We start from the raw sequence: 13,449 nt of genomic DNA on the forward strand, positions 1-13,449 counted from the left end.
TATATATATATATATATATATATATATATATATATATATAATATTACCAATTCTTTTTACCTTTTTAAAAGGATTTATTTATTTATTTTTCGAGAGAGGGAGAAAGAGAGTGTATGCACACAGGGTGGAGAGCAGAGGGAGATGGAAAGGTAGTCTCAAGCAGACTCTGCCGAGCGCAAGCCTGGTGTGGGGCTTGATCCCATGACCCTGAGATCAGGACCTGAGCTGAAACCAAGAGTCCGATGCTTAATGAACTGCACCACCCAGGGATCCTTCTTTTTACATTTTTAATGTGGCTATTAGAAAGTTTTAAACTCATTATGGGGTTTACATTATATTTCTATTGGCCTGCACTATTCCAGCATATACATTTCTGAGTTATAAATAACATATATGGGCTATTTGAGCCAAAGGCGAAGCTAGAATGCGATCACTGGTGATAGCTGTTTTAAGAACAGTGTGATTAACCAGTGTGGTAAACTCTTTCTATTCTTTCTTCTCCCTTGTCTTCTTATAGATTGGATGCTACCACCAAATGGAGACAAAATGAAGAATTTTCCAAGTCACCATCACCTCTCCTTGGGGGTCTCATCATGGCCCTCTAAGGGGTCACCTTACTCCCCTCCAGTCTGTTTCTAACATTGTGCTGTAGCTATACTGGCTTCCAATGCGCCTGGTTCTCTCCTGCTTTTGTTTTGTACCAGCTGTTTCCCCTGAAGAGAACTTTCTTCTTCCACCTCCTTCTGGATTTTTGTTCAATGTTACCTTGAAACCTCATCCGCACCCACCCACCTCTGGCGCTCCGTGTCCCTATTACACTCCACTTCTCTCCACAGCATGCACCAGCCTCTGGTGTGTTCTGCGTGTTACCACTCGCTTGTTACCACTGTTCCCCTCACTAGAAGAAAAATTCCACTAAAGTATGCACACATGTGGTACCTGACACATATGAGGTACTCAAAAAATGATTCACTAAATGAATGAATGAACTCAACTTTTCTACATTGGGAAGAAATTCTCAGACCTAAATTCTACCATTGAGAGCAATTCATAGGTATAGTCTGGGACTATTCAGCTTGTAGTAGGCTTAAAGTACTAAACCAGTGATGGAAGTAACTCATGGCCTGCCTAAGTTAGCTGTCCTTACTACATGGAATCTAATTTCAGAATGGAGAATTAGAAAGTTGCTTCTGTAAAGCTATAATCTCAGATATGGCCAGAACTTTACAATTTATTGGCGGAGAAAGTAGTGCCAAATTTTTCAAGATCCGTCTTCCCTTCAAGTAGGTTATCTGAATTCTAAAAATACTCTGTGCCCTTCAGATGGGACTCAATAGAACTATTTTCAACCATAAAGTAAGAAAGAGTAAGTAAGAAAGAGAGAGTAAGTAAGTAAGAAAGAGAATCATAAACATTTTTATTGTTCCTGAAATGATACTTACGCTAGTTAAAAGTCTTCACCCCTGAATTAAATGTGCCCTCCAGGGGCTGCTGTGTGTCACTTCCCTGACTGTGAAACTTCTGATTCAGTCAGGGATTAACTTTAGATCTTCAGTGCTTTATTAAATTTTCCCCTGTCTCTCTTTTGATTGTGAAGGACCCCAGGTCAGAACTATAGTATAGCCTATAAGTTTTAACATTCTTTTAATAACCAGCTTATGCTAACTAAGAAACTGTGGCCAGCTGACCATAGATAAGGGAGTCAGCAAGCAGCATAACAGGATAACGAATAGCAAAAATCTGTGTTTAACCCAGCTGTTTCTGGCTTCTGTATAATAATGCTTCTAATGCTTTGCTAAGAAATGAAAAATTGCTTAAACCCTCGTTCGCTGTGTAATCAAATAAAGTTATACCCTTCCCCTGTTAAGAATTTCCCCTACTACTAAGTAAAATTGATAAGGGTTGCCTCCCGTACCAAGGCCGGAGACGCAACCCGTACCAAGGCCGGAGACGTATGGTTCAGCACGTACGCTAGCTGGAGACATGCGGTTCAGCACGTATACAGATAAAGGTTAGAAACGTGCAATTCAACACGTACCCTCTACTGTACACTACCTGAACGGTGACTGGCCAGAATGTATGGTTGGTTTTAAAGGATTGGCTACCTGTGTGTAGGCCTTACTGTAATGCTTTGAAATTACTGGCTAGAAAAGTGAGGGCTCTGATGTAATGGACTGTAAAATTCTATATTAAGGGACTCCCGAAACAGATCGGGGCTCTCAGGCACTGACCCATCCTGGTCAAGTGTCCCTGGGAGTCCGAGCATGCCCGAATAAAATCCTCTTGCTTATTGCATCCAGTGGTCTGTGAGTGCGTCCTTGGGTACGGGTCCTCTAGGGTCTTTCAATTGTAGGAGGACTATTGTCCTTTCTTTGTTACTGGGATCCCAAGGAACTCTGAATTTGTTTGTTTTCCAAAGAAGCACCCAGAACTTCCAGTGAGAAGTCCTATTTTCCCTTTGGCTCCTGCTGGAGGATACACAGACCTCAAACCTTTTGTATTTGCCTCCTCAGGTTCTCTTCCCATTTCTTTTCTTTTTCTTTCTTTCTTTCTTTTTTTTTTTTTTTAAGATTTTATTTATTTATTTGACAGACAGAGATCACAAGTAGGCAGAGAGGCAGGCAGAGAGAGAAGGGGGCTCCCTGCTGAGCAGAGAGCCTGATGTGGGGCTTGGTCCCAGGACCCTGAGATCATGACCTGAGCTGAAGGCAGAGGCTTAACCCACTGAGCCACCCAGGTGCCCCTTCTCTTCCCATTTCTGTTTCTGACATTTTAGGCCATCCCAAGATGCTGTCTGTGCATTCTACTCTTTCAAGCCCACCAACCCAGATATTCCATTCTCTTCCTCTCTCTTGACCCTCCATGTTTTCTAAATAAATTCCTTTTGAGTCATTTGAACTCCACCCTTGGGCTTTATCAGAATTCAGCTGGAGGTCCCTTATTTTCCTGGTTACTTTTCATATCACCACTTACTATTGGCTTCTGTGTCATACAGCTTTCTGGAGACAGAGTGACTGCTACTTACTCTTTGCTCTTAAGCTCTCTGTTCCTACCTCTGTCACAGAGCTTACAGAGATGATCTCTTTATTTCTTGCCTTCTTATCAGATGAAGAGGTTCTCCAGGGCAGGGATTATAGTCTTTTCATTGCTCTATCTCCAGTACTTAGATTAGGGCCTAGCACATAGTATGTGTTAATAAAGTCATTACTAACTGAACACTCAACTTTAAAAATAGATAGGATTCCTCATTTACATTCCTCATAGATCTTTCCAGCCATCTGCTGTCAAATATGATCTCTGAATTCCTTCCATAGTTTTTGATGTCCTGGAGAATGTCTTTTATGTCTGCATTATGTGTATCGGTGAATATACTCACCAGCATACTGGGGATCAGCATCTGCTCCCACTGAGTAAGGACCGTCAGTCTTATATATGAGTGGACTTACATATGTGGTAGAACTTGGGAGGTAACAAGAAGGATCTCCTTCCAAAATCTCTCCCTTGTTTAATTAGCTAGCTTATCCAATTCCCTAGAATTCTGCCATCAGTGTTTGGTTCCTTTGGGTTAAGATGTCCTATCTTAAAATACACACATATGCACACACACACACCCACCTGGAAGGTTTAATACACCAAGCTGTATTAGTCATTAATGAGTTATCCAGGAGTATTAGTGTAACAGATCCTCTCCAAATGGAAATGAGCTGAGAGTAGATCTGATGAAACGGATTAAGGGACAGGAATGTGCGGGGTTAGGGAAGCACAATGACCAGGCAAGGGAAGGATGCTAAAGCCAAAGCCATTTTTTTTTCCTTTTTTGGTTCTGGTTTCTAGGTTAGACTTTTAAAATGTGGACAGGAACCAGTCTGTTTATGACTTGAAATCCACAAGGGATGAAATTCTAGGTTAGCAAGACCCAAACCTAATCTTCCACAAGCATCTGACTTCACCCCGATAACCAGACAAGTTGATGTCAAAAAGGACCTCAGTGATCATTCCACTCCTCACCTCCATCATTTTACAAAGGAAGAAATTCAAGCACAAAGGGGTTAAGTAACTTGCCCCGGTGTCTAATAACAAGTCCAGACTAGATCCTGGATTCCCTGTCCATCTTTCCAGGAAACACAAGTAATTAGGCTCTTTATAATTACCACACAGCCTCATCTAGAAAAAAGGCACTCACTGCTTTTCAGAAGTTTCCATTCAGCGAACCACAAACCAGGTCTTAAATATATATTTATCAAAAGTAACTCATAGAAATAAATTTGTATAAATTGTACCGAACATAACCACAACATTGCCAAGCAGACCACAAATTAAACTAGAGGAGATTTGAAGGATTCTGTGATTGATGTGGGCATGTCATTTCAAAGACTACACTTTCTCCTTTGAGATCTCTAATACCTGTCTCGACATTCCAGGGGGTTGCTCGGAGACGCGAGCCGTGCTTACCTTCTTCTCCAGCATGCCCGGACTCCTTCGGACTCCTTGTGCAATGAGGAAACGCGAGGGTAACTGCGGGCAGCTGGCTGAGTAGAACCAGAAGTGTAAACATAGTCTGGTAACTGTCAAACAAACTGAAACAAACAAAATAACAAGAAAAAAATTAAAAAAGTCCCTGGCTCAGCACTTTCGAGTTGCTGGGGGGTTGAGTCACCGACTTGCCGCGCTCCAAACAACCGCGCGACTGCGCCCGGCCCGCGGGTTTCGGTCGCCCGGCCCGACCCGCGCCCGGGAAAGCCCGAGAGTGCCTAAGGGACAAATGCCGCGCCCCGGGACTCTGCCGACGGCTGAGCGGACACCGGTGGCCGCGGGCGGCCCTCGGCCTTCCCTTCCAATCGGGCCGGGCGCGCCGAGGTGGCCCCTCCGAGAGACCCATTCCCCCGCCCGAGCCCAGCCGCCGGGCCCCGCACCTGCGGCTCCGGGCGCATGTTCCAGCAGCTCCCGGGCCGGAGCCCCGTCCTTGGCTAGTCCCTGGGGCCGCCAGACCCTCCGTCTCGGCGCCCCTCAAATCTCAGGGACAGTCCTGGCCTCCCGCGTTGGGGCGGAGGAGGCGCCTGGGGTCCGCGGAGGGGCGCCGGGTCCACGCGAGGACGCGGCCGTAAGTTCCTGCGGGGCTCCCGGGATGCGGGGCGCTCAGCTGTGGGAGAGGGTGGAGGCGGTTACCTGGGGAGCACCTGGCCGCGCTCCTCCCCCCGGGGGCCGGTCTACCTGCGGCGGGCGGGCAGTCGGCAGGTGCTTCCAGAGCCGCCGCGGCTTCTGCCGGGAGCCTCGAGCGAGTCCGGCCGCCTGCAGCCAGTTCGGGCCCCGCCCTGTGCGCGGGTGGCGGGTTTCGGACTGGTCTCTCCACCCGGCGCTGCTGGAGAATTCAGGGGGCATTTTCAGTTCTCTGTGCTAAGCAGAGCGCCCCCCGCCCCTCATCCCGCGGGCATTTCGCTTTGGGTTTTTCACTGTGCACCAAGATCCTGTGAAGAGGTCTCCTAGGTCAAAACTAATTCCATGATGGTAATAAGACAAGATTTGCCTTTTTCGCTTTCCTTGTGTCATGACTGTACAGTGGAAATTTCCAGAGGCCATTTGACATGAATGATGTCATCACTTTGCTAATAGAATGGGTATTCTGTGTTTTCTAGTATGTTCTATGGCTGTAGGCTTAAGTATCATTATGTACCTTTTTATAGAGATTAATAAGATTTTTATGTTCTCAGTAATTCTGTAATTAGCTCTTTGGTCACACCTGTCAGGATAGTGATAACCTCACTATTTTCAAATCAATGGTTATCTTGACATCTTGAACTTTTCTTCGAGTTTATGAGGAAACATAACAAAAAAGTACACCGTTTGTCTTGATTTGAGATAATATTTTGAAAATATCTTAGTATCAATATGTGACATGATAAATATCATTAGGTAGAATTCAAATAAGTAAAGGGTCTTTAGGGCCCTTGATAGCCTTTTTTTTTTTTTTTTTAAGATTTTATTTATTTATTTGACAGACAGATCACAAGTAGGCAGAGAGACAGGCAGAGAGAGGAGGAAGCAGGCTCCCTGCTGAGCAGAGAGCCCGATGCAGGGCTCCATCCCAGGACCCTGGGATCATGACCTGAGCCGAAGGCAGAGGCCCTAGCCCACTGAGACACCCAGGTGCCCCCCTTGATAGCCTTTAAGAGTATAAGGAGGTCACAAGGTAAGAGTTTGGGAATTGCTGCCTCAAGTAATGAAGGCAGCAGGTGGACAGAGGACTTGTGCCAGGTAACATTTATATCCTTCCTTGTCCAAATGACATGTTAACATTCTTTGAAACATTCTTTGAGATTTCATGCTTTGATCAAAGTGGCTTGGAACTTACCGGAAATCAGAGGGAACATTTTTCCCCCTTTCTAGTTTTTTTTTTTTTTAAGCTATTATTTATTTATTTGACAGAGATACAGTGAGAGAGGGAACACTAACAGGGGGAATGGGAGTGGGAGAAGCAGGCTTCACACTGAGCAAGGAGCCCCATGGGGGGCTTGAATCCAGGATCCTGGGATCATGACCTGAGCCGAAGGCAGCTGATTAACAACTAAGCCACCGAGGTACCCCCCCATTCTAGTTTTTAATTCAGTTTCCATCCAATTCTTTTTTCTCCCCATAAAGACTATTGCCTATTTTATCCTAATTATTTAGAATTGAATTAATTCTTCCTAGGTTTTCTGCAGAAATTTTGTCTTCATTGATTCCTTCAAGATAGTGCTCTTTCTTTTTCCTTCTCCCAATTTCTTTATCCTTGGTTTCCATGTGTCCACCTTGTCTCTAACCTGTTTTCTTTCTTTCTTTTTCTTTTTCTTTCTTTCTTTCTTTTTTTTTTTTTTTTTTGAGAGCTTATTTATTTATTTGAGATAGAGAGTGCACAAGACAGGGAACAGAGGGAGAGGGAGAAGATGTCTCCCCCACTGAGCAGGGAGCCCAAAGAGGGGCTCAATCCCAGGATCCTTGGATCATGACCTGAACCAAAGGCAGACGCTTAACCAATGAGCCACCCAGGTGCCCTTCTACCTTGTTTCTATGATAGATCCTTCTTCTCCTCTTTAATCCTTTTGTTGTTTTAAAGCAATGGCATCAGAAGAAGAGACCAGAAATGATTTGTGTTTGACATTCTAGAACAGGAAGCAGCTTGATCAGAGCACTCATTCTCCTGTTTATTTTCATTCATTTAGCCAAACTACATCACTAAGCCCTGTGGATACAAAGATAAACACCATGGTCTCTGTTTTGGAGGAGAATTTAATCTAAATCTATATCTAAGGATGTGGGCCTATAAAGTTCTCATAAGGGAAAGAACTGACTTATTCATCTTTACAGCCTCCATGGTACCCAGCAGAGCACCTTTTATGTTGTTCATGCTCAATATTTTTTTTCTTTTTCTGGATGGGAGCAATTAATTTTCGTGGAGGAAAAGCACTTCACACTATATTGAGAGAGGCAAATGGTCAGATGCCTCATGCTGTGGAATAAGCAGATGTGAACTTTGGTGACATTCCTTGGTAGAATGCATCCACCCACATATCTGGATATTTGGACCAAAACAAATGAGGCTTTGTGCTCTCATCAAATATCAGAGTTTATAGTCTGCGAGGGGAGTCAGATACAGAAATGAAAGTGTTTCTCAGTGGTGAATTACATCCCTCAATGTTTCCCTGTAATATTGGGTCCTAAACAATATTATAGTATTTGGCAGTATGCATACAAACTTCAGCCATTATAGAATTACAAGATATTTTGAGATTAGATGACAAAGAAAGAAAAGAGAATACCAGTAACAACATGGTCTGCACTGACAATTTCTTCTGTTATTTACTTGCTGTGTTCATTTTCTTATTTTGTACCATTTACTTTTTAGAGTCACCATATTCCTATGCTTTTGTTCCAAAGAATTTTAAGTGCTTTTGTTCTGGCCATCTGTGGAGTTGGGCCAGATATTATCATTTTCATTTTGCAAAGAGGGATACTGAAGCATGAAGAAGTAAAGGGTCTTGAACAGTCATTGGCCAAATAGTAGCCTGGCTCTTCACTCTTCCCAGTGCTTTTTTTGAGGTATTAACAAACAGTGGAAGACAAGTAGGTAAAGCACTTTATGATTTCAAAAGAAATGAGGAGAAAAAAAGAGCAATGAGATGAATGGACTTGGATTTATTTATTTATTTATATTATGTTCAGTTAACCACTCTATAGTACATAATTAATGCAATGTTCAGTGATTCATTAGTTAAGTATAACACCCAGTGGACTTGGATTAATGTGATAATGGATCTCTGAATTTAAGCCTATACCCACCCATTTACCTGTGTGAACTCAAGAATGAAATGGAAACTCACTTTACTGTGTGGGCAAGAGGATTGACTCAAGGACTGTGACAGGAAATGTGAAGGTTGGGGCCATGAAGTTTTGCAATGTAACGTTACCTCCACATCCTTAAAGGCACACTGATGACTGTGTCATTAGCCTACTCGGAGCAGGAGCTGCAACTTACTGAACTTGATGTTTCTCTGACATTTTAGTCTTGACATTTAAACAGCAGTTGTTGGCTGTTTTAATTCGTTCCAGTAGGTGGAAAAATGAAAGACTCCTCTTGTTCAAAGTTGATTATAGGTCCAAGTGCAGGTATGTTCAGATTCAACAAATAGGCAAAGGGACTCAAGATTTAATTTTTAAACATTTGCTTAAAACCCTCTAAAAGAACTTTTGACTACAGCTCATATTTAACTCTATCATTTAAGAACAATGATTAATAGCAAAACCAAATAAAAACCAAGAGCAGTGTGAAAGGTAATCCAATTTCATGGACACCTGGCTCTGCATCATGCTGTGGGTCGTAATAAGAGCTATATGTCATGCTTTAAAGAACTGGTAATCCTTACAGTCCCAACAGGACACATCCAAACTTGAATCGGCGTGCTCCCAGCTGCCCTCAGGGGCCTGTGACAGGGACCTGGGTCACAGTTGGTCACAAAACTCTCACTCTTTGTTCAGACTTCAGCATTTTTACAATTATAATAATTCTTTCCTTCATCAGACTCAGTTCATCATCCTAATCTTGCTTTCTGACTGAGAGACAATTTTTTTTCTGTATCCTTTTTTGTAAACCCCTGTTCAGATAATCATGATGTTCTCACTAAACACAAATTGTTCCTCACACAAGATTATGTGACATCAGTGGGAGAATCACACTTCCTATGCACATATGTGCAAAGGGAGTTCAAACAAATCATACATTGTTAGCTATACAGCTGATGATGTTTAAGTATCTTTCATTTAGTCTGTCCCAAAGAAGGATAGTAACACAGTGTGGATGATGCTGGTATAGATGAAAGACTCGCATCATATGGAGGAACTGTTAGGAAATCTAGAAACCAGGATCCCGCTTATTCTTCTTTGGTGAAGGATTCTCCTTTGTTATTTTCTGTACCACCCTGGCTTGAAGCTTTCAAATGAGATTTCTCAATAACCGAGTTTTGACATACAAAATGTGGATTTTAAAGTATTATTTCATTTACTGATGTACACTAATGGCTTTCGTAAGGCTTATGGCTTTCCTTTATCCACCCTGACCACTGCCACTCTGACAGGTCCTTTAGAGCCAGGAACAAAATTCATTGATCTCTGTATCTCACCTGACACAAAGCAGGCTTTCTTGACTGCTAAGTGAATGAAAGAATGAATAAGTTCGTTCTTCTCTCGCTAGATCACTCTGGACAAATCACTTCTCTGAAACTCTCTCTGCCTCTTCTGAGACATTGAAGGTTTGGGCTGAGTGAACTCTTAAGATTTCTTCCTATGCTGAAGTTCTATGGTTCTTTGAACATCTTTAACAATAGAAGGGTAAAGGGGGCTTTAGGCAATTTTTTTTTTTAAGATTTTATTTATTTATTTATTTGACAGAGACCACAAGCAGGCAGAGGCAGGCAGAGAGAGAGGAGGAAGCAGGCTCCCCGCCAAGCAGAGAGCCCGATGTGGGGCTTGATCCCAAGACCCTGGGATCATGACCTGAGCCGAAAGCAGAGGCTTTAACCCACCGAGCCACCCAGGCGCCCCTAGGCAATTTTTTAAAAAGATTTTATTTTTAAGTAATCTCTACACCCAACATGGGGCTCAAATCCATAATCCTGAGACCAAGAGTGGCATGCTCCCCTGACCGAGTCAGCTATGCGCCTTTATTTAATTTTCTAATGATTCTTCCCATTCTAAATAGTCATGCATGACTTGCTTTTATATAATCTATGATACTTAAAAGGAAAGTAATCATGTTAATCTATAAATTTTAGAATCTGGCTGTATACCCAAATTATGTCTTTTATAATTTGTTCACCCATAATTTTACAAAGTGGGAAATTAACATGATTTTCTATGTAGCAAAAGAGATACTACCCCATTTTTAGATTTACTTTTATTGGCCTCTCTTCTCTGATAGCTTGATTTATACTTTTTATTTTGTGTTATCAGGTGACATTGCTGCTGAGTCTTTTTTCTTTTATCAGAACTCCTGTTTTATTTCTTTCCAACTTTACTATCTTTTTCTCCGATTTGTAGTGAATTTGTATATGGGTTTATATTTCTACTATGGTTTCCACTCTTAGAGCTCTCTTACCACCTCAATGTTTTTTTCATTTTTTTTCCTTCTCAGAATATAGGATTTAAAAAACATGGGACACTTTGGTCTATCTTTCCATTTTTTTTTTTTAAGATTTTTATTTATTTATTTGACAGAGAGAGATCACAAGTAGGCAGAGAGGTAGGCGGGGGAGAGGGGGTTTGGATGGGGGAAGCAGGTTCCTTGCTAAGGAGAGAGTCTGATGCAGGACTTGATCCCAGGACCCTGAGATCATGAGATCATGAGATCATGATCTGAGCTGAAGGCAGAGGCTTAACCCACTGAGCCACCCGGTCACCCTCTATAATTCCTTTTAAAGGAGAACCATATAAATATTTTCTTTCTTTCTTTCTTTCTTTCTTTCTCTCTCTCTTTTGGCACATACTGTGCCTTTCATGAAATTAGCTATATAGTGTTGGATGCTCAATACATACTGGATGAATTAAATTAATTATTAAGAATGTACTCATTTTTCAAACAAACAACCCCCCCTCCCCAGGCTCATAAAAGAGATTGGTGGTGGCTAGAGGCAAGGGGTGAGAGGTGGGTTGAATGGGTAAAGGGAGTCAAAAAGTACAAACATCCCCATTATATCATGGGGATGTTCCATACAGGACAACGACTACAGTGAATACTGTATTGCATATTTGACACTTGCTAAGAGAGTTGGTTTTAGGAGTCCTCATCAGAAGACAAAGAATTTTTTTGTAACTATGTATCATGATGGATGTTAACTAGACTTATTATGGCAGTTATTTTACAATGTATACAAATACTGAATCATTATGTGTAGTCTGAAACTAATATCATGTTGTATGTCAGTTATACCTCAGTAAAAAAATAAAAAAGAATTTATGTTAGTTTTTGTTGTATATTTTTACCATTCTCTTCTATTTTTGTCTGTATGTTCTCTTTCCTATTCCCCAGTGGTGTTTTCCCTTTCATTGTCTCTTATTTCTTCTAAGTTGTTATTGTGGAAAAAATTGTTTTTTTCATTTTCAACTTTCTTTCTTATTTTTTCCCCTCTCTAAGGAATTTCTGTAACTTTCTTAGGTTGAACTATATGAAATTGCCATTGTTGTGAATAAAAAATATGCCTGAATATCAGCAATTTCATGTGTTTGACCTGGTAGTTTTCCTCAGTGCCTAGTACAGTGCCTGGCAGATGCTCAATTAATATTTGTTGGATGAAGTAATAAATAAATCCTCCTTTTCATCAGTTTCTCTGGGGGTCTAGATAACATTAGACAGAAATCTCTTTATGAATTGTGGACTCCGAGGTCTTTAATCATCTTACCAGATTTGCTTATCTCCTGAATTTATTAGTTCTTTTAATGAACATGCGGAAGATAAACTTGAAGATATGCTTGTGAGCAAGCATGTGGTTACCTATGTCCCTATTATTATACACAAATTTGCATGAATGTTAGTAAATATAAATTTTTGGAGTATGCCTCTGTTTATGAGCATATATATATATACATATATATATATGTATATATATATATATATAAAATCAGCGTCTCAAAAAGTTGAAATATGTTAAAAGAGCAGAGCAGTAGCAGAAATTAAAAGGAAGGTTAGGTTTCTTAAAATACAATATTATTTCAATCTCATCATCAGTAACATGAAATGTCTGTTATTCCCAAAATGCTCAGCTCTGATAATCCATCCCCTTCATAGGGCCTTTGAAATAATCGCTGAACCCTTGAGAGGAAACTTATTAACTGAGGAAACATTTTAGGCTTCCTGAGTTCCTGGATGACTACAATTGTTAACACTGTCCATGAAGATTTTTACTTCAAGTTGCCTTTAGTATTTTACTATGTTAACTCGTAAGCTTGTCTTTCCCAACAACGAAGATCTTTGTTTAATAAGCTGACAAACAGGTACAGAAATTTTAAGAAATTTGTCTAAAGGAATTTAGTAAGTGAATCCGGCAGAGCATTGAAACTAGGATTTCTGGTTTCTACCCAGTAGGATTTCCACTTCACCCCACTGGTATTAGAATTTCACTTAATCATCTCACGCTTATGATTCACGCCCTATGAATCATGAGGAGTTTCTTTTGTTCTTTTAGTCACAAAAAGGTGAAGTTCAAGATCTGACTCTGACATATGACATCAGCCTCTCATGCAATGAAGAGCATACTTTTTGTTTCTTTTTTTAAAAAATAAATTTCCATATATTTAACAGTAAAGCAATATATGCCCTTTGTAAGACACCCAAGTAAAATAGAAGTTAATTAGTAAAAAGACCTTTTCCAAAAGGACACTGTTAAAATAAGTTTCCATAGGGGCGCCTGGGTGGCTCAGTTGGTTGAGTGTCTGCCTTTTGCTCAGGCCCTGATCTCAGCCAGCATCTGGCTCCCTGCTCAGCAGAGAGTCTGCTTCTCTCTCTCCCTCTCTCTCCGCACTTTCTCTCTCAAATAAATAAATAAAATCTTAAAAAAAAAATAAGTTTCCACAGAACCCAGTCCTTTCTAAATAAACTCTGAAAAACTGTTTAAATGCCTATGTCACAGGAAATTTTGTTGTATTAAAAATATGTGTTTAAGGGTTTCTGACTTACTCTGAAATAAACTCCAGATGGCTTTAAGACTAAAATGGAAAAAATTGTCCCATAAAAGAATAGAAGAACATGTAGGTGGATAACATCTACTTCTAGAGTTGAGAAGGACTCTCTCTCTTTTTAAAAGATTTTATTTACTTATTTGAGGGAGAGAACGAGTATGAGTTGGGGGGAAGGGACAGAAAGAGAGGGAGGTGCAGACTCCCCACTGAGCTGGGAGCCCTGATTTGGAACTCAATCCCAGGACACTG

General features: G+C 41.0%; 2 protein-coding genes and 1 long non-coding RNA gene across 6 annotated transcripts in view; 2 read left to right on the forward strand and 1 right to left on the reverse strand.

Moving 5' to 3' along the window:
• LOC132021666 (uncharacterized) overlaps window positions 1-2,295 on the forward strand; it is a 41,211-nt gene extending 38,916 nt beyond the window's left edge. For both annotated transcript variants that reach the window (XR_009405422.1, XR_009405423.1), the window contains exon 3: window positions 518-2,295. This is a non-coding gene — a long non-coding RNA (uncharacterized LOC132021666). The remainder of the gene's footprint in view (window positions 1-517) is intronic.
• The window catches only part of PRRG4 (proline rich and Gla domain 4), a 16,326-nt gene extending 11,032 nt beyond the window's left edge, over window positions 1-5,294 (reverse strand). The window contains exons 1-2 of one of the 3 annotated variants that reach the window (XM_059406389.1): window positions 5,212-5,294; window positions 4,453-4,577 (exon numbers count right to left, since the gene is read on the reverse strand). In XM_059406389.1, coding sequence (XP_059262372.1) covers window positions 4,453-4,555 — 103 coding nt within the window. In that variant the 5' untranslated portion in view covers window positions 4,556-4,577; window positions 5,212-5,294. Of the gene's footprint in view, window positions 1-4,452; window positions 4,578-4,913; window positions 4,998-5,166 lie in introns of those variants that run through there. The other 2 variants (XM_059406370.1, XM_059406379.1) reach the window with 2 other exon arrangements.
• The window catches only part of CCDC73 (coiled-coil domain containing 73), a 170,139-nt gene continuing 161,716 nt past the window's right edge, over window positions 5,027-13,449 (forward strand). Inside the window, exon 1 of the mRNA XM_059406402.1 lies at window positions 5,027-5,101. The gene's annotated coding sequence lies outside the window, so the exon portion shown is untranslated. The remainder of the gene's footprint in view (window positions 5,102-13,449) is intronic.

The sequence above is a fragment of the Mustela nigripes genome, chromosome 1 (assembly GCF_022355385.1).
Source record: "Mustela nigripes isolate SB6536 chromosome 1, MUSNIG.SB6536, whole genome shotgun sequence".
Taxonomy (NCBI): domain Eukaryota; kingdom Metazoa; phylum Chordata; class Mammalia; order Carnivora; family Mustelidae; genus Mustela; species Mustela nigripes.